Consider the following 26,297-nt stretch of genomic DNA (forward strand, 5'->3'; position numbering starts at 1 on the left):
TGATTGGGTCTTTTCTATCCGTCGCAAAGAGTGGGTTGACGCATTGCTTGCCATGCTCATGGAGCTCATGGGTCGTTCAGACTCTGGCGATCTGATCTTGCTGATGTTGCTCAAGGACTGCTGGCTGCGAAGGCCTGGCGAGTCCCGAATCTCAGCTAATTGCTGCTTGATAGGCTCGGGCGTCGCATGAGGCAGTCGGCGCGCGGGACTGAGGGCCACACTTCGATCGATGGGATCGTTGGCTTGATGCCATGGTGAGCCCAGGCTAGCGGTTTCATTTGTACCGGACGTGCTTCTGCGGTCCGCTGGCGTCGGGGTAGTTGGTGGTGGTGATGATAACATACGATCGGAGAACGATCTGTTGTGCTCAGTGCGACGTAGAGACTTCCCACTTCGTTCTGCGGAATCAAAACCAGAGACAGATCTCCCCTTCTTGGGCATAGGAGAGTCATCTGGGCTGTTCTCTACAATCGTACCAAGCGAGTTGGTTCCAGGAGTGCGTGCACGCTTCGGAGCCGGAGTTGTCGACACATCTTTCTTCTCACTTGGTTCGCCAGATACGGACTGATAAGACTCTCCCTGACGTGCGGCTCGGGTGGGCGAGGTCTGCTCTTGGCGAGTTGGGCTCTTGATCGATTGTGGGCTCTCGAACGTTGGTGTCTTAGGCGCAATCGCAGGCGAAGTAGCATATGCGCGAGTCGACGGCGATGAGTCGAATAAATACGACGCTCGTTCCTTGGTGACGAACTCGGACGGCGGTGGCGATTGCATGCCCTTTGAAGCTGAGAACTCTGGAAGAGCTGGGCTAGCCTCCATCTCTTCATCCTCCGTCACACTTTGTACAGATTTCTTCTTTGGTGTTCTCGGTCCCTGCGGATGCTGACGTTCTGCGCGGGTCGTATGCTGGACCTGGGTTGTTGATGGCTCGGCCACAGCAATCCCTGCGATGGTTGTAGCAATGTCAAGGCGCGGGAAGGCCCATGATGGCTCTGGCTCAGGCGCAGTCGTGCTTGGTGCCTCGCTCTTGTGCAGCCGCTTCTCTTCTGGTTGATCCTCGTGGAACGACACTGGGTGCGCTCGACGTTTGTGTTGCTCTTGCGGACTCTTCATCTCAGTCTCCTTGCTCTTTTCACTCTTCTTGGCGTCCCTAGCCTTTTTCTCTTCCTTCAAGTTGCGAGTAGCCAACTCTGCTACCTCAGGCGCTGTGACTCGAGAGAACGGGTACTCACTGACGTCTCTCTCGGTAGACATCTTACGTTCTCGTGCGGGTTCTGGTGGCGAGATTCGCGCACTGTCCCGCACCGTGGTCCTTCCTCGCTCCTCCTGCTCCTCCACATCGCGAGTCGTTTCCTTTTCTGTCGCCTGTCTCTTCTTCGGCGACTGCTCCAATACATTCAAAACTCGGGCCGGCTCGTTGATAGGCGCCTCAAAGCTGAGCTCACGGGTAGTGGAGTCAGCCGCAGTCTCAACAGTGCGAGATCCTGTGAACGGGTTCTCAAGCACCGGAGTCTTAGCAGCTGACTGCTCAACACTATCTTGTTTTGCGATATCACTCGTACGCTTCTTCTTACCCTTCAGCTTCTTGCTCTTCGGCGGAGCGTAGAGTTCTTCGGGGTCAGCGTCTTCCAGCACACCTGGTGGTGACTTGCGTCTGGTAAACGCTGGATCATTGAGCACATCCATTGGGTCGAATGATGGAGCATCAGTCGCCGCCAATGGAACCTCAATGCCCTTAGGCAGGGTGCGGTCGAACGCAGTCTCCTTGGTAGGTGAGCTTGACACAAAGCTTAGCTTCGTAGGCGAGGTCGACGCAGATGCGCGGCCCATGGAGCCGAACTTCGACACACTAGCTCTCCTCCTGGCAGTCGCAACCTCATCGTCTGGAGCGATGTCGTGGTCTTCCTGTCGGGATGTGGATCGAGAACGGTAGAACGATGGGTCGTTGATGACGTAGCTTGGATCGAAGCCGGACTCGTTCAGTCCCGCAGCGACAGCTGCTGCAAAGTCGACATCGTGGCGCGGCGACGCGGACCGCAGGCGCTCAAGGTTATCGAATGGAGATACTGATCGCAGTTGGTCCTCCGATGCTGCTCGTGAAATGGACTTGGGAGGTACAATCTGAAGTGGTGTTACGGATCTTGACTGGTTCTCGAAACGTTCTGCGAGATTCTTCACACTGCCGCTTCTCTTGTGGCCTAGCTTGCGCTCGGCTTCACGCAATTGCTCTGGCGACTGTTTCTCGAACAAAGCAGCCAGTCTGTGCTTTTTGGACCCCTTTTTGTTCAAAGTAGGCAGAACGTCTTCAGAGATAGTGTCGAAGGTCTTTGTAGGGGTAGCTGGGTGGACAGTGCCCACTTCGCTGCTCTCCGTCGTTGACTGTTCTGCTTCTTGGACTGTCTTGGACGGGGCCGAGTCTGTCTCGTTGGGTGCTTGCAAGACCCCGAGTTGGCGAGCAGCACGTTGAAGGTCCTCAGCGACCGTCACGGAAGGAGCATCATCATCTTCACGCTGTTGTTGACTAGGGAGGCTCGATGGCTCCTCCGTCAAGTGCCCTGTCACCGGTGTTGGCTGCTTAGTCTCTGCGAGTACATCTGTAGAGGTCTTGGACTTCCTGCTGTTTTTCCTATCTTTCTTGCTTTCTTTGCGCGTCAAGGGTGGTGCAGTGATTGTCTCGTCTGCGGTAGAAATCGAGCCCAGAGCCTCTACGACGCTAATGGCACGGTCGTCAACAGAAGGAGTGGGTTCAACAGTGCTGTCTGAGGATGTAGGTTGAGAGACATCCACAGATGCAACGTTGACGCTTGGCTCAGCAACCTCCACACGGTCCTGCTCTTCAACGATCGCAGTAGAATCAGACTCTGCGAGCGACCGCTCGGGTACCGCAGGCAGCACGTCAAAGCGTGCTGTTGAGTACTCCTTCGCAGCCGCAGCAATCTTAGCTTGCTTCTTCTTGTCTTTCTTGCTGAACTTCCTGGACACCTCAGGTGAATCTCCAATAGCAGGCTCAGGTGCAGCGGATGTTTCGACCTCCGGAGCGCTCGTCACCGCTGGGATGGGTTTCGCCGCGGGAGTAAGTACAGGGTCTTGAGCGACCTCTTCCTTTGTCTCGACCGCATGGACAATGTCCTCGGTAATCGGCGTTACGGAAGTTGCATTGTTGGCAACTGATCGGTCCTCATATGCATCCGTTAGTGTATCAAGTATAACGACACCCTCAGTGGCAGGCTCAGTCCGTTCGTCCGCCGCAACGATAGCTTGCTTCGTCTTTCTCTTTTCCTTCTTACTCAATTTGCGAGATGGAGTCTCGAGGGGCATAACGTTATCCTCGATAGCGCTCTCGACCTGTTCCTTTGTCTCGACCGTAGCTTCAGGTTCAGCTGCAGGAGTCACGGGCTCGGTGAGATCGCTTTGTTGAGGAACATCCTCAAGGACCTTCTTATCATTGCTGAGTAGGTTGACGACATCAAGCATTGATGTAGGCTGAGACGTCACAAATCTATCGTGTCGCTCGTCCGCCGCCACTGCTCGTACGAGCGCCTGGGATCGTTGCCTCATGTCAGCAGTTTCGTCTCGTGCGCCTTGAAGGGAGGGCGAAAGGGTAACTTCTCGAACATCCTCTTGAGTTTTGATATGCGTAGGAGATGCAGTTCGCTGGGCCTCAGTGTTGAAGGTACACGTGGCAGTCGCCTCAGGTGCCGCGATAAGTTGCTCTGGCACGGATGTGGGGACAACTTCATCAACAAGGGCCGAAATTTCGGCTATGTTCTCTTCAATGTCTTCGACACGACCAAGGTCTCTCTTGCCTTTATTTTTCTTCTTGTCATTCTTCAGCGCCGATCGACTGAGGCCTGCTTCGGAGACTTCGATTGGCGCAGGGTTTGGTTCAGCTTCATCCCGTGTAGCGATAATGTCCGTCGATTCCGGCGCGGCCGTCGATTGATAGTCCATGTGATCGGCGATAGATTGGCTAGGCTCCACAGTCTCGACAGGTGTAGGGTCTGGCGCAATCGCTACATTCCCGCTCTTGGACTCCAAACTGTGTATTAGATGGGTAGACGCCGCAGGCGCAGACAGCTCTTTCATCACGACATCCTCAACGGGTTCGCGCGTCTCGACCGGTGCCAAATCCTTACTCTTCTTGCTCTTCTTACTCTTTTTCGACGCCTTCCGATCTAAAGGCGCCGACACCTCTTCCTGCACATCTCTCACCGGGCCCTCCGCTTCGGCTGGACTATCGTCACTAGACATAATGGTCTGCGGTGGAGGTACTGCAGTGTCGTCGAGCGCTCGTTGAACGACCTCAGACATCTTCCTAGCAGGCTCAACAGACTGCTCTTCAATCGGCGTCGGTTCCGGCAGAGACACATGAGCCGCCCGGAGCTTCTCATCTTTAACTGTATCCCGGGGAGGAATCTGAGCGGTGCTATCTGCAGCGAAAGGCGAGTCTGCTTCCATTGGTGTTGGCTCAGGTAGAGACGGGGTGTTGACTGCCGCTGTGTCAACGACCAGTGGATAGTACGGTGCAGCATCCAGGAGCGGCGTTGGGCTAATAGTCTCCACCTGCTTACTTGCAATGTCCTCGACGGGCTCAGGAGCAAATGATTGTTTCCTCGCTTTCTTGTCTTGTTTGCTCTTTTTGCCCTTTCTAGGTTGGGCGGCGAAATCATCTTCTGCAATGGCTTCCTGGATCTCGGACCTGACAGATTCAGAGACGGTCTCGTCAAGTGCTGCTTTGCTGTTTGACTGGGCCGCGGACTCATACGCAGGTATGACCTCTGGCTCGACCACAGGCTCGACGACGAGCCTCTTCGCCAAACCAACTCCTGCCTCAACTCCTGCCTCAACTCCTGCCTCAACGAGAGGCTCACCAACACGTTCAGCAGCCCGCCCAAGTCCAGACGATTCAACTCCTGCCTCTGCGTCATGCTCTCGAAAATCAGGCAGAGTCTTCTTGGCTATCGAAGTAGAACCCATCTCCACGGACTCGGCTGGCACGATAGGCTCAGCTACCAGACCTTCCTCTAGCACTGTGACAACACCCTTCTTCTTAGGCTTCTTCTCTTTTTTGCTGAGCTTGCGGTTAAGTACCAGTTGTTCAGGCCCCTCAAGTTCGGCCGCGGGCTTAGTGAGTGTAGTCGTCTCGCTCTGGGCTGGCTCTTCCATGGGTTCTTGGGCGACGGTTTGTGCGGGAAGATCGTATGACTCCTGGCTCGGGGTGGGCTCAGCTTTTGTGTCATCAGAGTGGACAACGTCCTCTCTCGGCAACTTCGTGTCCGTAGCTTTGCGGGTCTCGTCGGATGCCGGTGCCTCTGGAAAGGCACCACGATCTGCCTCCGTGACAGCATTTTTCTCAACAGGCGCAGCGAAATGCGTCGTAGGAGCAATATCTGTGGATCCAATATCTGTCGATTCAACCGGGGCGGCACCTTCTACTACAGGAGTGGCAATGTCTGACTTCTTGTTTTTCTTCTTGCTCTTCTTGGAAGAGGACGGGGTGGCTTCGGCCTCGACAGCAGGCTCCTGGATGACGGTAGTCGGCTCGATCGACTTCGTCTCACTTGATTGTTCGACGACAGCAGCTGAGAGTGGGTCCTCAGCAATAGCCTCGCTCTTTTTTCTGTCATGAGGGGCCAAGATCTCGCTCTCAGTGGCCGTAGCGAGTGCGTCAGGCTGTGTTTCGTAATGCCCAGTGGTGACATCGATGTCCCTGGACTCGTCAAGCGCTGGAGTAGTCAAGTCCCCCGACCGCGTCACTGTAGTGTCGTCAACAAGAGACGTAGCAGTCTCGGAAGCGTCCTTGCTCTTTTTCGCCTTCTTCTTGTCCTTCTTTGACAGCGGTGTAGACGTCCATTTCTCAACAGCTGCAACGGAGAAGTCGGCAGGCTCATCTGTAACCATGGACGAGATGGCCGTTGCGCTCTCTGGCACGGCAGGCTCTTGCATACTGGAAGCCTCGAGGGTTTGCTGGCTGGCATTCTCAGGCTTTGCCGCCTCGGTAGTCAGCTGTGGTGTCGGGATGCTGATCTCCTCTGGTTTTTCGATGGGAGTGCTTGTTGGCTCCTTGATGGCGTCTACGGGCTGGACCTGCTCCGTGACTGGAGCATCGATGCTTTTCTCGAGCGCATGAACAGGCTCTGTCGGCAATCCCTCGTCCTCAAGCCTGAAGGCCGTATCCTGCACTCCGCTTACAGGTTTGGCGATAGGCGTGGCATGTGATTCGAGTTCTGTCTGAGCAGCAACCGGTATGCTTGTATCTTTGACATCATCGACCAGGCCAATTGAAAGGACTTCCTCAGCTGGCGTTGCCACTCCAGACTGCTTCTTAGCTTTCTTAGCCTTCTTCTTGTCTTTCTTAGAGACCACGGGTGTAATCTCAGGCTCGATTGCTTCGACGGTGTCGATGCGTTGCTCGACAGGCAACTGAATTCCGGCCGGCGTGACGATCTCGATATCCTTATCAGTCGCGCCCGTCGAATCTGCGGTTTCCAAAGGTTTGAAATCGCGATCAACGGCGAGCGGAGCGCTTTCCTGCTGTAGCTCAAGCTGTGAAGCGAGTTCATCAGGTCGGTGCTCTGGCACATCTGTTGCAACTTGAGCGCGTGCGATTTCTAGCGCATGAGGACCCCCTTCAGCGTCTGTTGCTTTCACGTCTCGATCGATAATGGACCGCGAATCTTCCTGCTGTAGCTCAAGCCCTGAGGCGAGTTCAGCAGGTCGTTGCTCTGCATGCGGAATCGATCCTGTAGCCATCGTAAGCTCAGGCACAGCGCGAGTCTCTGTCGTGTCTTTAGATTGCAGCTCTGCGGCCCCAACAGGCGCGATGACTTCGTGCGGTTGCTCGGGGGCAGAGGGCGGTTCTGCAGCAGATTGCCTCTTCGCATTCTTTGACTTCTTCTTATCCTTCTTCGACAGTGCAGGCGTATCGACAGCTGTTTTTGCTATAGCAGCAGTAAGCTCTGGGGCTGCAATCGTGGCATCCATCTCGGTTTCGGTCGTGTTTACCACCTCCGGCAACACGTCTGCGACCTCGACCGCAGACTCGACAGCCCTGACCTCCTGCTTGACTTCATCAGTCGTTCCCAACGGCAGGATCGACTGCAAGCCTCCTTCGAGTATATCTTGCGCTTCCTCGATCTGAGGGGTGGCAAGTGCATCCAGTGCTTCAGCAGGAACGGCAGACTCAAGCTCCACCGGAATCGCGGTGTCGGACTGCTTCTTAGCTTTCTTCTCTCTCTTTTTTTCCTTGCTAGAAAGCGGATCGTCGGTTTCAAGAGGCACTGTCTCTATTGCTGATGCTTCTGTAAGAGCGATATCGATCCGGGTGGCGTCGCCTGCTGCGTGAGGAATTGACGGTGTGTCAGGGCCGGCGATGTCGATGGTTTGCGCTTCGATCGCTGGCTCCTTGTCTTTGACTTCCTTGACTAGAGCAGACGCGTTGGCATCAACCACGAAATGCTCGTGAGCCTGAGGCTCGGCGATGGGTTCGGCGACATCTTCGATCGCAGGAGTGTGAAGTGGCAAGGTTTCCTCGGCCACATCCTCAACAGCGCCCTCAACTGCAGAAGCGCGCTTGTTCTTTTTCGTCTTCTTTTTCTTCTTGGAAGGTGTTGCAGTGTCCAGATCCTCTTCGTTGACGGGCTCAGGCTTTACATCAGTGGCCGCCACGGACTCAACTGGCGGATTCTGCTTGTCATGAAGAGCCAGCGCATCGGCAGCACCAGACCTAGGCTCATGATCATGTTCCTCCTCCAATGTGGCCCGCGTAGGCTCTGCTGCAATAGGCACCTCGATTTCCAAAGCGGTCTCGGTCTCGACAGCATCAGTATCAGCCGCAGGCTCTGTGACAGTTGCAACACCAGATCGCTCCATCTCGTCTCCTTCCACCTCCACAATCTCCTGCTGCTCCGCCGCAGCATCTAAAAGAGTGACATCGCGCACCTGCGCATCCTTCGCACTAGTGGTAGTAAGCTCAACACTGCCATCGGTGTTGGTTTGGGGATATTGTGTCGGTATCCCTGAGAAAGTAAGAGGTGTCTCCGAGGTTGTAGGGGGTGATGGAGACGGCTGGGGTTCAGAAACATTGGCTGCCCGAGTCGCCTCATCCGCTAAAAAAGGATCGGTCGCGGTCTTGTTTTGTTGTTTTTTGCTTTTCTTGTCTTTCCTGGACGGCGCTGTACCGGGCCAGGCGTCGGCCTCTTCGTCAAGCAGTTGCGTCACTGCTGGCTTGTCCGTCGATTGAGGGATGGCCGTGAGAGCTTCGGTCGTTGAAGGTGTCGAGGGAGCTTCAATCGTCGAAGATTCAGGCTTCAACTCTCTGACCACTTCGTCTGCAAGAGTCACGGGCTGAGAAACCTCACTGTCAAGCACCGAAGCCCGCTTGACCTTCTTCGCCTTCTTCTTCTGGGCTTTGGAAAGCGGCACTGATTCATCGAGAGCAGCTTCCTCAAGGACGACTTCCTGCTCCGGTAGCGATATCACAGGTTCAAGGTCCGCGAGCGGTACAGGCGGCGGGCGATCGTCCGGAACAGCCTCAATCGGGGCGTCGGAGCCACGCGCAGGCGTATGCTGATCATTCTTGACCTGCTCATGAGCTGTGGTGGACGCTGGCGTCTCGTCGGCTTCAAGCTGCGGCACATCAACGGCCTGCGCTCTCTCTTCACCTGTCGAGACGACTGGCTGCTGCTCAGACGCGGCTTCAGCAGTTGTCTTGGGCCCGTCCTGACGGTTGGTCGGGGCATCGAAAGCAAACTTGTTCAGCTCCGCCGTGGGCGTCTCGATTGGCGTCGCGAGCTCGCTTGTCTCGGCGACGCTGGCTCGCTTCACTTTCTTCGCCTTCTTCTTATCTTTCTTGAACAAGGGTGTGGTCTCTTCTTGAATGGTCGACGGGCGCTCTTCGACGGCTAGCTGTCGGTCAAACTCGACAGCAGACAGCTCGGAAGTGAGCTGCTCGTTGACGTCCTTAGGCTCAGCTGCAGCTACCTGTTCCGTCCTAACGATAGCCTCAGAAGCGAGTTCCTCATCCTCCACCACCGGCGTCGCAGGAAGCAAATCCTCAGCAATGGAAACGCGCTTACTCTTCCTTGCCTTCTTCTTCTCTTTCTTAGACAAAGTCGGCGCGTCTTCCGCAGGTGCTTGCTCAACCGACAGTGCGTCGTCGGCGACAGGTGTAGACACAGAATCCTCGGTAGCAGCAGCAGCAGTCTGTTCGGTGTCTGGCACAGACACCTGCCGTTCATTCGTAGCAGCATCTTGCACCGCTCTAACCCCGTCTGCAGGCTCGGAAACGGGCTCGTCGGTGACCTGGCGCTCTTGCAAGACCACATGCGGTGTTTTTGCAGGCTCCGAGGTCGGCTCGAGAGCTACAATAGGGACTTCCCCAGCCGGTGTCTGTGTCGCGACCAGTTCGTCCTTAGCAATCGAGCCACGCTTATCTTCCTCAGCCTGCTTCTGTTCGGCAACGGTCTCGAGTTCCTCAACGATCGGGACCACAGCAGCAGTCTCGTTGTCAGTAAGGTCCCGACTCGGCTCACCAAGACCCGGCTCAACAACAGCGCCTTCCACACCGCGTGGAACATCAACAATATCGGTAGACCCAATCGCCGTTAACTGACCAATCGCATCCATGGGTGCTGTCTCAACAGCCGGAGACGACAGCAAAGTCTTACTGATCTCAGCGACGGGCGTCTGAGGCTCTGAGATCGATTCACCCTTCTTACCCTTCTTCTTCTTTTTCTTATCTTTCTTGGAAGACGGCTCGGGTGTCGACTCCGCGATTGGCTCTTCAATTGGTTGTGGGACCTCCTGAGCTACGCCGGGCTCGTCGATAGCGATGGGAGGTGCAACGTCGGCTGCGACGGATTCCTTAGCTGCTGGCTCGGGAGCTTTAATAGATTGCTCGATAGGCGCAGAGGACGAGCCGACGTCCTCGGTAAGCATGTCTTCAGCCGGCCAGGTATCGTCCGCAACAAGCTCATCAACGACCATTGACTCCTGCGGACCTTCGAGCGGAGTATCTGTAGCCTCAGAGCGGGCTTCGACCGGGGCCTCAAGCAGAGCATCTTTAGTCTCGGCTACATCTCCAACCGTCTCAGGCTCTGCACTTGTCGTGGGCTGGGAATTACCAGCCTCAACTCGTGCCGCATCCGCCTCGTCCTTCTCTTTCTGAACAGCTTCGGCCTTCATCTTCTGTTGGAGCTTCTTCTTCTGCGTCTTCGAGAGGCCGGCGAAGGGATCAATCGCGGGCACTGCGTCGGTGATAGGCTCGGCAGCGGGCTCGACGGCAGCAGGCTCGACGGCAGCTCTAGTAGCCTCAGTAGTAGACTCCACAGCCGGTGGTTCAGCTTCCTCCTTGACAGGCCTGGTAGCGGGCTCTGCGATGTTACCCACGGTACTGTCCGAAGTATGAGCAGCGAGATCGACAGCTGATGTATGCTCTGCAGCCACGGGCACCGTCTGCTCGATGCTGTCATCTGCACTCACTACAGCCTGGGCCTCAGGGGCAGGCATGGCCGCAGCTGCATCAGCCTCTCTCTGCGCAGCTTCCGCTTCCGCCTTCAGTTTCTTCTCGAGCTTCTTCCTCTCTTTCTTGCTGAGGCCCTGGAATGGATCTGCAGGGGCATCCACTGGTTCAGTTGTCTTCGCTTCGACCTCGATTGGTTCAGGCTCAGGCGCCTCAGCTGCAGTGGCGGGTTCTGAGGCCTCATGCTTGGCAGCAACAGGCGTCTCCACGATATCGCGAGCGACATCCTCTTGTACCAGTCCGTGAGAGGCGGCTAACTCTGCGTTGTCTTGCTCAGTGGTCCGCGACTCCTCGGTCGTGGGCTCTGTGCGCAATATCTCCGACACATCTTTCTCGGTCCCCTCTTGGGTCGGTACTTCTCGGACTGCATCGACTGCATCGAGTGCCGGTATGTCTTCACTCTCCCGTTTAGTCGTCGGGAAGTGCGTACTCTCCAGTACAGGGTCAGGGATGGTAGCAAACTTCGGAAGATCTCGGCCCTCTGCGCTTAAGTGCGCAGATTCAGCGCTCACAACCTCACCGACCGTCTGTGCAGGCTCCATGGACTCAGTCTTCTCAGTCCCAGCCTCCTTCCCCTCACCGATAAGCTCAACAGGAGCGCTTGGTGCAGACTGAGCAGCCTGTTCATCTCCCACTATCCCCGCCTCAGCCTCAGCCTTGAGTTTCTTTTCCAGTTTCTTCCTCTCTTTCTTGTTGAGCCCTTTGAAAGGGTCGACGGGCTCTGGCTGGGCGGAGGCGGGAGGCGAATCAGCATCGACAAGAGGTGTCTCAACGAGAGGTGTCTCAACGGAGACGTCCTTTGCAGATACTTCCTCGGCAGGATTTCGCACGGCTACACGTTCCAGGGCAGTAGGACCATCGCTCGCGTGTGCAGGTTCACTGGTCAGTGCGTCGACGACCACAGGCGCGTCGACGGCTGTTTCGGCAACCGGTTGCGGAGGAGCAGAGTGCTCCGCGGCAGCGTCTTCAGCTGCATCCTGCTGCACATCGAGCTCCCTCGCGTCTGCGCCTGTCGTCGCAGAGACAGCCTCAACCACATCGGCGGGAGATGGCTCGCTTACTCCGACGTCTGCTTGCTCATCGGGGACAGACGGGCCAGGGGGAAGGTCTACGGCAGGAGCTTCGGACCGCATCTGCTCTTCTTTCTCTCTAGCCTCCGCCTCCGCCTCCGCCTTGATTTTCTTTTCCAGTTTCTTCCTCTCCTTCTTGCTGAGGCCTGCGAAAGGGTCGGCAGGTCCTTCATGAGCCGCATCCCCTCCCTGCAGCTGCGGCTCTGCGGCCTCAGTAGGAATCTCTTGAGCAGCTGTGTTGTCTGACGGAGCCGCCGCATCGTCGACGGCCTCAGTGCGAGGCGCGTCGTCGGCTATCGATGCAACTGCCGCGGTTGGCATTTGCTCCGCAGTTGTCATGGGCTCGACAACGCTCGAATCCACCATCGGCTCTTCACGCGCACGGCGCACGACCTCTCCAGCAGCAGCAGCAGCAGCAGCGTCGCTATCCACCACGGGCGACACTTCCCCAGCGGCGCCCTCGGTAGACTCGGCTTCCACCCCAGCGTCCTGAACAGGTTTTTCAGCAGCCTCCGCATCTAATTGCATCTGTAATTTTCTGCGCTGTTTTTTACTGAGGCCGTCAAACGGGTCCGCTATCGGGGCCGTTTCGGCCGTCTGTGCTTCGCTCGGGACGGCGTCTGCTGCGACTGCATCACTCGACGCTGCGTCCACGTTCTGTTCGGCTTCGCGCGGACGCGGATCCTCTGTCATTTGCTGCGCGATACCAAGGTTGCGAGATGCATTCTCTGTGTCGAATGCTTGAGCTGGGAGCGGCGCTGACGCAGTTTGTTCGGCCTCGCTCGGGGCGTCAAGGCGCTCTGTCACAGCACGAGGCTCTGCGATTTGCACATCCTGCACAGGAGCCGTCTCGGATTCGACACCAGCATCTGGCGCAGGGGTCTTGTCTTCGCTCGCGCGCCCGACTGGCTCAGGCACAGCTAGGGCAGCAGCTTGGGCTTGGGCTTCTCGCTGCGCAGACTCAGCTTTCATCTTCTGCTGGAGCTTCTTCTTCTGCGTCTTCGAGAGGCCCTTGAACGGGTCCACAGCGGGTGGTTCCTCGGTAGGCGCAGGCTCAGTAGCTGCAGCCTCAGCCTCGTGGGCGATAGCTACCTCCTCAGCCACAGGCTGATCTGTGGTGATGGGTGCCACCTCCACAGGTGCTGGTTCTCGCACCGACGCATCTCCGCTCGCGGCTGTGTCTCGATCTGCACCGCCAGACAATCCCTCGGTAGGTTTCGCCTCAAGAACAAGAGGATCCCGCGCAGTCGTGCTGACAACCTGCATAGAGTCTTTGCCGATCGTTGGCGCCGCATCAGTCACAACCTGCGCTGTCGGCGGGACATCACTCGTCTGCTCGATAGATGGGGTAGGCTCGTGTGCAGAAAGAGCGGCTTCGGCCTCCTTCTGCGCGGCCTCGGCTTTCAGTTGCTTTTCAAGTCTCTTGCGGTCTTTCTTGCTGAGGCCTGCGAACGAGTCGGTGGCTGGCGTGTCTGCGACAATAACGTCCTGGTTGGCGGGCTGCGGCTTCTCGGATGCGGACGCCTTCTCAGCGGTAGGCTCTGCAGCATCGGGGAGAGCAGCTTCTTGTGCAGCTGGCTCGGGAGCTGGTACGCTCTCGACAGGGGCGGGTTCCGTAGATTCAGCAGCCTGAGCTTCAAGTGCTGCTTCAGCCGCGTTTGTTGGCTGGAAGGCCGGCTCGAGAATATCCCTCGTGATCTGATCATGGACAGATAGATCTACTGTTGGCTTTTTACTCGCCAGCACATCCCCAATGACTTCAGTTGGCTGCTCGGACCTTGGTTCGCCGCCATCAGCAGGCAATGCAGGTGTATCAGCGCCCCGAATCCGAGCGGGCTCTTCAGCCACAGGTGTGCTCGGCTCCGTGTCAACTGGTTTACCCTTCTTGCCCTTCTTTTTCTTGCTCTTCCTGGACTCGACGACTGGCTCCTCTTGCGCAGGCGCGGTGGTAACGGCAGTGCCGGACAGATGTTCGTTAAGTGCTGGAGCTGACTTGGGTTCCTGCACCGCCTCGATCGGCTGCTTGTCAGTCGAATTGGAGAGCTCCAGGACCGGGGTCGTGACGGCATCGACGGGTGGCTCGGTCGATGAGCCATCGAGGCCTGCGGTTTCGGCCAGAAGAGGCACACCGGCAGGAGCTGTGAACACCTGCTCAGACGGCGTCTGGTCTACTTCGTCAAATGCTTCCACTGGTGCCATTTCCGACTCTTGTACGTCTCTAGAGCGAGTCTCGGGCTCACTCTCAGCTGGTGCGGCTTCTACAGGTAGGGTAATAGGCGCAGTCTCGGAGACCGGTATGCTGGTGTCGTCAACAGACTTCCCCTTCTTGCCCTTCTTCTTTTTCTTGTCTTTCTTCGGAGTCGAAGTGGGCAGCGTGGCCTCGTCCGCAGCTGCCGGCGTCGTCTCCTCGAATGCGGTCTTGGAGTCGGCCTCGACGGCGGGCTCTGCAGTGGCAGCGGTCTCGATCTCAGGAGCAGGCTGGACGTTTTCGAGGGCCGCGGTCGATTCGACTGCATTAGCAGGCTCAGCCGGCACAGACTTACTCGCCTGCTCACCCGCATCATCAGCCCGCCCCTCAACAGGCGTAGGCGCAGTTTCAGAAACAGCTCCAACGACATATTTGGCATCCACAGACTTCTCGACAATAGGCTCGACCGCAGTAGACTCACTGACGCGCGTTGGCCCTTCAACAGGCGTCTGGATCTCTTCAAGCAGCGCATCAGCGCCCTTGTCCTTCTTCTTTCTCTTCGTGTCTTTCTTCGAGGTAGTGGCAGCGAGATCTTCGACGATGACGGGAGTCTCGACGGCCACACCCTCAACAGTACCCTCCTCAAGTACATCCGCACTCCGCACCGCAACGGCCGCGTCATCAAGCGGATCATCCTTCTCCAGCAGCGCCGACGCGTGGCCCAGCGGCTTGCCTTGGAGCCAAGCGTCGGTCTCGATGGCTGCTTGGGCGGGCGTGGATGGAGCTTCCGCAACCAGAGGTTCTGCGACTGGGGGCTCTACCACACGAGGTCCTTGCGATTCCATCGTCTCTACCGACACCCCTTCAGCGACTGTATCGAGTTCATCCGCCGGGAGAGGCACGGAGACTGCTTCTTCAAGCTCCCTTGCACGGGCATCTAGGACGTCGACGGTAGGCTCGGAGGCCGACTCGGTTTGTGCGTCCAACGTATTGATCTGCTTGCCCTTCTTGGGCGTGTATGCCCAGTCCTCGGCCGGTGCCTCAGCTGATTCAACGACGTCGCGTGTTCCCCGCACAGCAGGAGCATCATCCCGTGCATCTCGCTGCAGCACTGGCAGAACGCTCGGCGGTTCAGAAGCAGGCTCCTGCAGATTGTCCTGGGTATCCGGCAACGGCACATTCTCCGCGTCAACGAGCGCTGGGGCTTCGGGCACTGGCCGCGCATCCGCATCGACACCGGCAGAGGCGTTCGTTGCCAAAGGACCATGACTTGTAGGAGCGTCCGCTCGAGTCTCGGACTGGCTCTGCGCGCTCTCGCTCTTCTTTTTATTCTTCTTGCTCTTCTTCTTGCGGGGCGCCACAGGAGAAGATTGCTCAATCGGCACAAAGTCTGCTTCGGCATCTGGCTCAACGACAGACGACGCCGCCACAGAGGGTTCTGCAGAAGCAGACGGGTCTCGCTCCACCGGCGCGCCGCGCTTGTGCACGTCGATCGCGTCTTCGGCGGCCGGCACATCATCAACGATCTCGCGTTCAACGTCCGTAGTAGAGTGTGATCGTTGCTCTGACACCGGACCGCCAACCTCTGGATCTGCACCGGCGGGAACATGCCTGTGCAGTTCGACCTCCGTTGCGGGATCCGGAAATCTAAACGCGGGGAGTCCCGCATCGCCAAAGTACGAATTTCGCGGCGGGACGTACGCAGACGATGTGTGCTGCACTGCGACGTCCTGCTGCGGCGCAGATGCGGACACTGCGTCGGCGATGTCAGTGCGCAGGTCTCGGTTCTTTTGCTCGACGCCAGCCACGCCGCCCTCGATTGAGCGCTCGGTCTGTGCGGAGGCGGCCGCGGGTTGGGGGAAGCTGAACGCAGGCACGCCGCCGTCACCGAAGTACGGCGTGTGCGGGTGCGTGTACGGCGTCGAGGGTTCTTGGGCGGAGACGTCTGGCGCTTCGTCACTCGCCTTGTCTTGTACCTCTGGCGTTTGGAGTCCGCTCTTGCTCTTCCTGGTCTTCTTGCCCTTTTTCTTGCCAACAGTAACAGGAGGAGGTGCTCGAGTATCTTCCTCCACCGCTGGAGGCTCAATCTTGCCATCGGCGGAGAGCGAGTCTGCAGCATCCACGACTCCATCCCCAGCTGGCGTGGCGATGTCACCAGCAACACTCCCACCCGTGTCTTCCTCTGCAGCACCCGCGGCGCCTCCAAACGGTGGTCTATCGTCAGTGAAAATAGCAGTTTGCGGCGCGTAGCTCCTCGGGAGCGCTTTGTAACCTTCCTCGTCGCCATGTTCCTGCTCCGCGGGCGCTGGGATGTGGATCTCAGGCTCGAAGTCCACGGAGACAGGTGCTTCATCAGCAACAGCCAACTTGTCCTCCTCGGGCGCCACCGCAGGGATGAGCGCACGTGTATCTTCCGCCGCGGGGCCCTCGCTCTCAGGCGCGAAGCGGACGGGCACCGGTGCTTGGTCGTCGACGGTCGACTTCTCCCAGGTCGTCGCGATATCAGTCCCAGGCGTGCCAACAGGTGCAGGTACAGGTGCAGGTGCAGCAGGAACCGCCTTCTTCCCACCCCACCCGCCAATCGCACCCCACAGTCCAGCGCCCCACGACGATCGCGCCTGCTCCGGCTTAGGTTCAGGCTCAGGTGCGGGTTTAGACTCAAGCTTAGGCCCCGGCTCAGGCTTCGGCGCAGGTGCGGTTGGCTTTTCATCTCCATCATCAAGGGCCGGCATGTGCGGCGCATCAGCGGCCTCGATTCCACGCGTCGTCCCGCTCCCCTCGCGCATATCGCTCTTTGCTTTCTTGGAATCCGACGACGACGAGGGTACAGCCGCCCCGACAGCCGCCCCAGCAAGCGCGGCGAGCGCAGCCGGCAGCAGCCTCGAGGACTCAGCGGGCGTGTCGCGCGTCACGTCGTCGAACAAGGGACTCGCAGCCAACCCCCCCTTGTCCTCGCCGCCCCGCCCACGGCGGGTCTCGTCCTGCGCACGCGCGAGCGCAGCGACGAGCGCATCGTGGGAGGGCTCCGTAGCGCTGCGGCCCGTGAAGTCAGACGCGCGGGGCGTCGCTTGCCCCGACTCATCTCCATCCCCATCCTCGGCGGTCTCGTAAGCCTGCGCCTCGTGCGCGCTGGCCCAGTCATCCTCCGTCTCGCTGTCGCGCGCCGAGCTCGCGCGCGAGGGGGACCCGCTAGACGGGAGCGCAGGGAGGTAGGCGTCGATCTCGTCGCTCTTGCGGTTGCGCTCCACGAGGTACAGGGGTCTGAACTCGCGGGAGGTGGTGAACTCTTTGCTGGGGCTCTTGGCGTGGCGGGGGCGGAGCGGACTGGTCTGGGCGGGCGCCGCGGCCTCGGCGGGCAATGCCGTGTCGAGAGATATGAACTCGGTCTGCTTCACGGCCGGGCTGACAGGCGGCTTACGGAAGCGGATCGGCACCGCAGTGCTCGAGCTGAGGCGGCGATCGCTGAACGAGCCCGTCGGCCTCGCATGTTCGGGGCTCCTCGTGGGCGACGCAGGGCCGCTGAGCGGCAGCGGCGGGAGCTCGTCCGGGAACGCTTCGAGCTGCCACGGCTGCAGACCCGTGAGCCGCGTGAGCAGCTGCCGGCTGTCCTCGATGGACAGGTGTGGCGGTGTCCTGGGGCGATCGACGGTGAGGAACGTATGGGATCCACTTCCACTCCCACTCCCACTCCCACTCCCACTCCCACTCCCACTCCCACTTCCACTTCCACTTCCGCTCCCACTTCCACTTCCACTTCCACTTCCGCCCGGCTGAGGCTGAAACGGCGGCTGGGGCTGAAGCTGGGGCTCGCGTGGCTCGGCCCGATTGCCAGGGATGATCCTGTCCGCAAGTGTTTGTGTTTGGGCAGCCGTCTCATCTTCGGGCAGTGGAGTGGCTTCGGCCACCGCCCTATCGTCTAAAAAAGGCTGGTCGGTGTATCTGTCGCGGCGCTCGGGGTCGGTCTTTGTCTTGGCAGGCGCGGTCGAGGAGAGGGTGAAGGGGCGATCCTGTCATCACAACATTAACATTCATTCTTAATTACATGTTTGAGCGCCGTCACCACCAGCAGGACGCGGTGCTGTACAGTCTGCTGTTATACAAGTCGCAGGTGCGTAGATGCGGGGCCTGACGTGTCTCGTCCTGCGTGGTGGTGCTATCGCAAGGAAGATCGATGTACCTTTTCTTCGTCCCTGTCCCTCCTCTCCCTCTTCTCGCGGTGACTGCGGCTGCTCGTCGACACGGTAGACTTTGCGTCATCGTCGTCCGAGCCATACGTCGAGCCGCGCTCGCTTCTGTGCTTGCGTCTGCGATGCTTGCGGTCCTCGTCCTCTTCGCCATCGCGGTCGCGGTCGCGGTCGCGGCTCTTGGACTTGGACGACTTGCTCGCCTCCGCCAGGTTCTCCCTGGACTTGCTGCTGAAAAGACCAAAGAGCCCGCTTGAGCGCTTCTCCTTGTCACGCTCCCGCTCTCTCTCTTTCTCCTTCTCTTCCTTTCGCGCCCTCCTCTCTTCGCGCGTCTCATCGCGGCGCGAAGAAGTCGATATCATGCTCGCGCCGTCATCAAAGTCATCGTCGCGCCTCGACTTTCGGCGACTCGACTTGCGCTCGCCGGTGGCTTCTGACCGCGCCTCCGAGACCGTGCTTTTGGCGTCAGATGCGTATCCGCTCTCGTCTGCATCCTTACGACCATGTCTTCGCCTCCGCTCGCTGCCATCGTCGAAGTCATAGCCGCGGTCGCGGCTCTGTTCGCGGCTCTGTTCGCGGCTGCCCTCCTGCGCAGCGCGGGCCTCTCTCCTCCTCCGGCGCCGCTCTTCGCGATCAGGATCGTCTTTGCTGCGCGAAGAAACCGTCGACCTTACATCGTCATCGTCGTACTTGTTCTTCGAGGCAATGATGGTGCTCGTGTCGTCGTCGGGCCGGCTGAATGCGGAGACAAAGGTGCTCGAGTCGTCTTGGTCGTACTGGCTGCGTGAGGGCTCGTAGGCGTTGTGCTTGTCGATCATGTCGACGCGCGCGCGCTCTGCCTCGTCGTCGGGGCGGCTCAATGCCGTCACATACGTGCTGGCTTCAGTGTAGTCGCTGCGCGCTCTGGGCTGGTACGCGTTGTAGTTTTCAATGAGCTGCTCGCGGGCCCTCTCTGACTTCTCCTGCTCGCGGGCCCTCTCTGACTTCTCCCGCTCTCGCTCCTCGGAACCAGCGGAGAAGAACTCATCTGAATCCCGCTCTGCGGACCCCTTGCGTTGGTAGTCGTCGGGAGCGTAGTACCCAGAGTCTTGGATGCCGCGTGATGTCGGGGGCTCAGGCGCCGGTACAAAGGCAGATTGAGTCGCAGACTCAAAGGCAGCTTGAGTCGCAGGTCCAAAGGCAGCTTGAGGCGCAGATCCAAAGGCAGCTTGAGGCGCAGATCCAGACGCAGCCTGCGCAGCCGTCCTACCAAGATAATCCTCATTCTTCATCTCAGACCTAAGCGGCGAGCCAACCGACGGCGACCACTTGCCGCTGCTGTGTCTCTTATCGAGTTTACGGCGCGTAGTCTTGGAATCAGACGGGTCCTCGACGCCCTCAAACGCATAGCTGGGGATCGTCACCAACTTGGCGTCGTCGTCGCGTGACCGTGTGCCGTGGGATGGGGACCGGGGCTCTTCGTGGCGCGGAGCACGAGTGCTCGCAGCCTCCAAGGCTTGTCGGGCGTGCTCGCGCTCGGCGGATATGCGGTCTTGATCCTGCTTCGCAGATGCACCCATGAGTGCGGCGAAGCCGCCGGCGAGCGCTGCGGTGGTGGCTGCTTTGCTGCTGCTGCTCTCGCGTGCAGGAGGGTCTCGAGATTGAGTGTCTCGAGAGGGTGTGTCTCGAGAGGGTGTGTCTCGAGAGGGTGTGTCTCGAGAGGGTGTGTCTCGAGAGAGTGTGTCTCGAGAGGGTGTGTCTCGAGATTGAGTGACCTGCTTTGAGCGGGCCGAGTCTGCAGAAGGCGTGTCCCACGTCACAGCGACCGGTTTCTCGTCAGAGACATGTCGGGGCCGGTCTTGGGCGACGCCCTCCGGGCGGTATGGAACGACGGTGGAGACCGACGTCGAAGACTGGGTATCGTCGCTAGCCCCCCATGCAAAACTCGACACCTCGGATGCACTCGGCAGATCCTTCGCAGGCGGCGCGGTGTGCGCAGGTTGCAGATCCCTGATATCGCGCTCGAGGGTCGGACTCGAGGGCCGGCTGTCGTCGCTCATCTCCCAGCTCTGCACGCTCATCATGCTCATGCGCTTCGCCTCCTTGTCTCTTCTGGCCTGTTCTTTCTTGCTCATTGCGCGCAGGCCTTCCTCCTGTGGAATCTCGGGAGTGCGCTGAGGCTCCGGCTCGACTCGCCGGGGGACGTCGTGCGTGACTACCTCTTCATCAGCAGCCTTGCTCTTCCGCTTACCTTTCTTGCTCTTCTTGGACGTAGGAGCACTGAAGTCCTCCTCTTGAACCGCCTTCTTCGTAGGCTCCGCGAACTTGCTGACCGAAGGCGACTCGATGAACCCACCGGGCATATGCAGCTCCTCGGGGACCACCGAGACATTGCGCTCATCAGAAGCCGCGTCCTTTGCGCTCGAACTCAAAGGCACGCCAGCCTCGGACTCGGTGATGTACTCAAAGTACGGCGACGGAGACTTGTACTCGGCGCCCATGGAAGGAATCGACGAGACCATTGAAGCAGCAATGGTCGATCGCGCAGCATTCGAGTCGGAGAAGGGGTTGCTGATGGTCGATCGGTTGTCGGCATGCTTGTAATCCCAGTCGCTCGGATCGTCATGTTTGTCGTTTTGCGCAATCGCCGCGGCAGTCAGGGCACCCGCAGCGCCCGCAGCAACAGCGGCCGCGGCCGCGGCCTTTTTGGCTTTCTTATCCTTCTTGCTCGACTTCCTCGACATGGCGCCTTCAGTGCTGTCCCAAGCAGATTCATCCTTCTTGTCTGGGACATACTGGGTGCTGGGCGCAATCTCCTTCGGCTCTGCTGACTTTGACAACGCGCTCGGTTTGTCAGGCTGGTAGGTCGTCGTCTTCTTATCCGACTTGGGCGAATCACGCTCCACAACGACCTCCTCCTGCGCGTACTTTTTGTCGTGCTCCCTGAGCTCGCGGTCTGAAATAAACTGCTCTTTGAACGACTCAGGAGTAGGGACGTCAAAGTGGTGGAACGAGTTCTCGCCCCAGCTGACTCTCGACGGCACGCTCTTCGGTCTTGACTCCTGTTTCTCCTGCACAGGCTCGATGTTGGGAGAGGGTGGCATGGAGACGCTGCGAACCGAAGGCGCCCTGCTGCCAGGAGGCGTTGGTTGAATCAAGTTGAGAGTGGGCACAGGATCAGGCGTGCGAGGACCGCGGCCGTCCCGGGTGGCAGTAAACGAGTACGAGGTCGGGTATGGCGGAGTCTTGGGCTGGCTGGCTCCGTAGTCTGCGATCGACTCGTAGACATGCAGGTCGGGAGCACCTTCGTTGGGATCGACGGAATGGACCTTGGGCAGGTTGTTGTTCTCTAGAAGATCTCTTGGAGCAAAGAAGTCTGCCTGAGACACGGGCTTCTCGGCGTATCTGTCTTCCCAGTCTTTGAAGACGTCCTTGGTCGTCTCCTTCTTTCTGAACATGTGAGGATCGAAGATGTCTTCGTCGGCGTAGTCCTGGGCAATCTTGCTCGGCTCGACTTGGGCGAAGCTTGGCTCGTAAGTCCTGACGTTACTCGGCTGATACTCGATGGCCTTGCTGGGCTTGTAGGCCTGATACAACGGCTCGACCTCCTTCTCGGAGGACGAGGTATCGCGCCAGTTGTCGCGACGCTGCTCGCGCTCCTTGTCCTTGTCCTTGTCCTTGTCCTTGTCTTTGCCCTTGCCCTTGTCCTTGTCTTTGCCCTTGCCCTTGCCCTTGTCCTTGTCCTTGTCCTTGCCCTTGTCCTTGTGCGCAGAGATGGCAGCACTTGTGATGGCAGCCACAGCACCCGCGGCTACGGCGCCAGCAGCTGTGGACTTCCAAGCATCCGGCTTGACAAGGTCGCGCTCCCGGTCCTGCAGCTCTTGCTCTTTGCGGCGGACATCAGTGGCCACTGAGCTGGCCGAGCTGCCTGTGGGTTGGTACTCGAGACGGCGGCGATCGCGGTCACTGTCGTAGCGGTCGTCTTCGCGTCGCCGACGGTCCACATCTGCGCGCATCTCCTCCTCGCGCCTTTCCGCCTCGATGGCTTCAGCTTCGCGACGCTCTCTCCGTCTCTGCTCCTCTTCGCGCTCGAGAGCCTCCCTGCGCAGCACCTCAGCCCCCGCCTCGCGATCCCTCCGGTCTCGAAGCTCAGCCTCCTGGGTCTCGCGAGCCAGCATGTCATCGTGCTGACGGCGTCGCTCGGCCTCGAGACGGTCCGTCTCAATCTTCGCAAGGCGCTGCACCTCGATGAACTTGCGGGCCTCGTCCTGCTGGCGCAGAATCTCGAGTCGACGGCGCTCATCCTCGTCGCGACGACGGTCTTGTTCGCGGCGCACGTCATCTTCTCGGCGGACTTGCTCGCGGCGACGCTCGTCTTCGGCTGCACGGAGTTCATCTTCGCGTTGTCGGCGCTCTGCTTCCTCTCTGCGCAAAGCATCATCCTCTTGCTGTTGCGCGCGCCGTCGCTCGTCCTCCTGCTGTTGCGCGCGCCGTCGCTCGTCCTCGTCGCGCTCCTGCTCCTCGCGGCGCTCGCGGGCATCCTTCTTCGCCTGCTCCTTGGTGAAGTTGAAGCGGACATTGCTCTGCGCGCTGGACGGGCGTTCGCTATCACTGCCCTTGGCAGCGACAATAGCAGCAGCTCCAGCGGTAGCCGCGAGACCCGCCATAGCGACATCCTTCTTCCACGACGACTTTTGGATGGGCGACGAGTTGGCGCGACGAGGCGCCGCTGGAGGAGGCGGATATGGATGGTTGTTGATGGTGATGTTCTGCGCCTGGGCCTGCGTTGGGTAGGGAGGGGGGTAGGGAGGGGGAAAGGGGACTTGCGAGAAGACGGGAGGGCCCGCGGGTGCGGTGTAGCCTTGCTGAGATGTAGGTTGGGTGGAGTATATTGAGCCTGGGACCTGGTGCATGGGCTGTGGCTGCTGCAGACGGATGGCGCCAGGACCGGTGGTGACCATGGCCTGAGGCGTGTCAAGCACACTTGTGCGCCTGGCGTCAAAGCTGGTTGGGTCGCTCGAGGCGACAGGGTAGACGGTCTGCAGCGTGTGCTGGCTGCTCGTCTCACTGTCGTGGTGTGATGGACGTGAAGCCGCCACGCCTGCAGCAGCAACGCCAATTGCGCCAGCAGCAGCAGCAGCAGGACGAGTAAGAGGCGTGCTGGCAATGTTGTCGTAGAGATTGTTGGACGACGTCCTCTTCTTGCCGAAGCCCCATCTCCAGCCCCATTTGTTGGTGCCAGAGCCATTGGAGTTGAGCGACTCGCGGCTTTGAGTCTTGCGGAGGTCAAGATCACCATACACCAGATCGTTGTCGCTGGCAGAAGTCGACGTGCCGTCGTCAGGCAGATCTTCCCACTCGTCGTCGCCGTACTGCGAGGTAGGGCCAGGACGACGGCGATTGCTGCTCCTTGGACCGCGGCGCTCACGAACTGCCACGAGTTCAGGCTCCGGCTTGCCAATGTTGCGTCGGTTGGCCTTGGCCACTGCGATCGCTGCTGCGGTCGCGCCAAGGCCAGCTAGCGTAGCCTTGAGTCGCTCATCGGAAGTCTGCTTCTTGAGGTTGTGGGTCGAACGCTTGGTCTTGGTCCTCCGCACGAAACCGCTGCCAAAGGCCATGTCAGACTCGGACGACGACGACGAGCCATTGGCAAAGGTGAAGAAGCCCTTTTTTTTCTGCTTGTGCAAAGAGCTTGGCCTCTTGGCGCGCTTCTCCTTGGGCGGCGGCGCAGCGAAGAAGCCTCCAAGAAAGCCGCTCTGCGACTGGTGGTCTTGAGAGATGTCGATGAAAGAGGCGGCAGAGGCTGAGCTCCGTGAGGACTTGTGGCGCAACGGCTGCGACCTGGGGCGTCGGCGCTCGCCTTCACTGCTGCTGTTTCGCCGCTGCGGGTGCTGGACGTGGACCTTGTGGGCTGACCTGGAGCGGCTGCGGCTACCCTTTCGCCGTGCAGCTGCACCAAGCGCGACTCCAGCCAGTCCAGCGCCAATGGCAGTCCCAAGACCAGACTTTCGGTCGCGTGACCTCGAGCTGGAACTCGATCGCGAGCCATGGGGCCTCACGGTCTTGTAGTCCTTGTTGTTCTTGTAGTCTTTGTTGTTCTTGTTGTCTTTGTAGTCCTTGTAGTCCTTGTCCTTGTAGTCCCTGTAGTTCTTGTTCTTGTAGTCCTTCTTGTCCTTGGTGACGCCCGTCGACATGACAGAGACTCGGTCCTGCGAACGACTTTGGTGGCGGATGCCAGCGCTGCCGTAGCTGTAGCGTTTGCTGTGGGTAGACTCGCGGCTGCGACTGCGACGCGAGTGTCGAGTGTTGCTTTCACGGCCCGTGCGGCCAGACTTGATGCTGTACGTGTCGTCAAAGTCGTGGCGGCCCGAGGCAAACAGCGCCTTCCCAGCAGTAGCCAGGCCTATGCCGCCAAGGCCGGCAGCCAGCCAGCCGGCGCCAGTGCTGTTGCTCCTGCGCTTGTCGTCGCCAGAGGCGTACAGCGAGGCGCGAGACGACTTTTCCTTCAGCCCGTACCGAGACCGCTTATCGATGCCGCCAGAAGGACGGTCGTACTCGTCTGAGCGGCGGCTGCGGTCGTAGTAGTGGTGCTTGCGGGGAGCGTCCATGGGCGAGGAGCGGGGGTCGAAGCAGTACCTGCAGACGCCAATGTACTCGGTGTACTCCTCCATCTTCTGGACGTCCTCGTGGTCCTTCCACCAGTCGACGAACCGGGAGACGGTGCCGACGTGCTGGTGTTGGTGGGCCATGCCGCCAGACAGGTACGGGCTGGGCGAGGGACCGATGTCGTTGGGGCCCTGGCCGGGGAAAGCACCAGGCATGGCGTGGGCGTGGGCGTGGGCGTGGGCGTTGGAATTATGATTATGCAGCGCATAGGCTGCGAGGCCAGCGGCGCCAGCGGCGTAGAGCCCGGCGTTGGAGCCGCTCGGCTGCTTCTCTGGCCGGCCGGGACGGGGCGGCTTGGGCGGGGGTGCGCCTGTTGCGGTTTCGTGGACGTTGGTGTAGCTGCCGTTGATGGCGGCGGTGGACGGCAGGTCGCCATGGTGGTACACAGATGGGGGGATGTTGCTGTTGTAGGTGGTGGCGTTGTTGTAGGTGGTGGCGTTGTTGTAGGTGGTGTCGTTGTTGTAGGTGGTGTCGTTGTTGTAGGTGGTGTCATTGTTGTAGGTGGCGTCATTGTTGTAGGTGGCGTCACTGTTGCTGTTGTAGGTGGCGTCGTTGCTGTCGTTGTTGTACGAGGTGGAGTGGTGCATGCTCGACATGCTGTGGCTGGTCGAGTGCTGCGCATTGTGCTGCGTGCTGGACGAGCCATGGCCCACGACATAGCCCAGAGCAGCTCCGCCGGCCAGGCCCGCCGCCGCCGGGAAGCTGTTGGACTTGCCGGGCTTGTTGGGCTTGCCGGGCTTGCTGGGCTTGGCGCCGCTGGGGCGCGGCGGCTTCAGGGGCGCAGCGCTGTCGTCGACAAAGGCGCCCGGCATGGCGCTGGCGCTGGCGCCGTAAAAGTCGGCGGCCGAGCCCGCGCCCGTGTCGGCGGCCGGGTTCGCGTGGGCCGAGGCGGCGGCCAGGTGCGGCGTATCCTGGCCGACGATGACGGACGGCGGCTGCGGCCTAACGCCGGGCTGGTTGGCGACGCTCTGGCCGCCGTCGTTGTAGAAGTCGGCGGCGGCGCCGAAGGGGTTGTGGCCCGGCATGTGGCTGGTCGCGAACTGCACGGGGTCCTGGCCGGGGAACTGGTCGTGCACGTGCGACGACATGGCGTGGCCGGCTGGCAGTGCGCCGCTCATCATTGGCGCACCTGCCTGCCCGGGGAGCGGCGAGAAGGCGTTGCTGCCCGTCGGCTCCTCGACAATATCGCCCCGGTAGCCGCCCACCGACGACCGATCGGAGCGCGAGCCCTTGCGCTTCTCGTCGTTGCGGTCGTTGCGGTCGCTGCGGTCGTTGCGGTCGCTGCGGTCGCTGCGGTCGTTGCGGTCCTTGTCCTTGCTGCTGCGCTTGTCCTTCTTCTCGCGCCGCTGCACCAGCTCGCCGTCGCGCCGCGACACACTCGACTCGGCATAGCTGGACCTTCTGTCGTCGGCGGCGGGCGGGCGGTCAAAGGCGGTCGCGAAGCTCGCAATGGTGCTGGGCGGGCTGTCTCTTCGGCGCGCAGAACCCGCCGGCCTGCGCGCGCTGGCGCTCGACACAACCGAGCGCGTGTCCTCGTCGGCGTCGGCGTCGCGGTCGCGGCGGGAGCGAGTCGAGTCGGCGTCGGCGTCGCGGTCGCGGCGGGAGCGAGTCGAGTCGGCGTCCTTGCGGCGGCGGCGCGCCTCGTCGTCTTTCTTCGCCGACGAGCTGCCTGTGAATCTGCTCCACATGGC

General features: G+C 59.8%; 1 protein-coding gene across 1 annotated transcript; it reads right to left on the bottom strand.

The window, feature by feature from the left end:
- Positions 1–17,930: 17,930 nt before the first annotated feature.
- Positions 17,931–26,294, bottom strand: M421DRAFT_98906 (uncharacterized protein; the record flags this gene model as incomplete). The annotated part of the gene is made up of 3 exons (XM_033598678.1): positions 17,931–18,696; positions 18,919–19,639; positions 19,904–26,294. 3 exons carry the CDS (start codon positions 26,292–26,294, stop codon positions 17,931–17,933), a joined length of 7,878 nt encoding a protein of 2,625 aa, XP_033452098.1.
- Positions 26,295–26,297: the final 3 nt, after the last annotated feature.

This window comes from Didymella exigua (assembly GCF_010094145.1).
Source record: "Didymella exigua CBS 183.55 unplaced genomic scaffold M421scaffold_5, whole genome shotgun sequence".
In the NCBI taxonomy this organism is placed as follows: domain Eukaryota; kingdom Fungi; phylum Ascomycota; class Dothideomycetes; order Pleosporales; family Didymellaceae; genus Didymella; species Didymella exigua.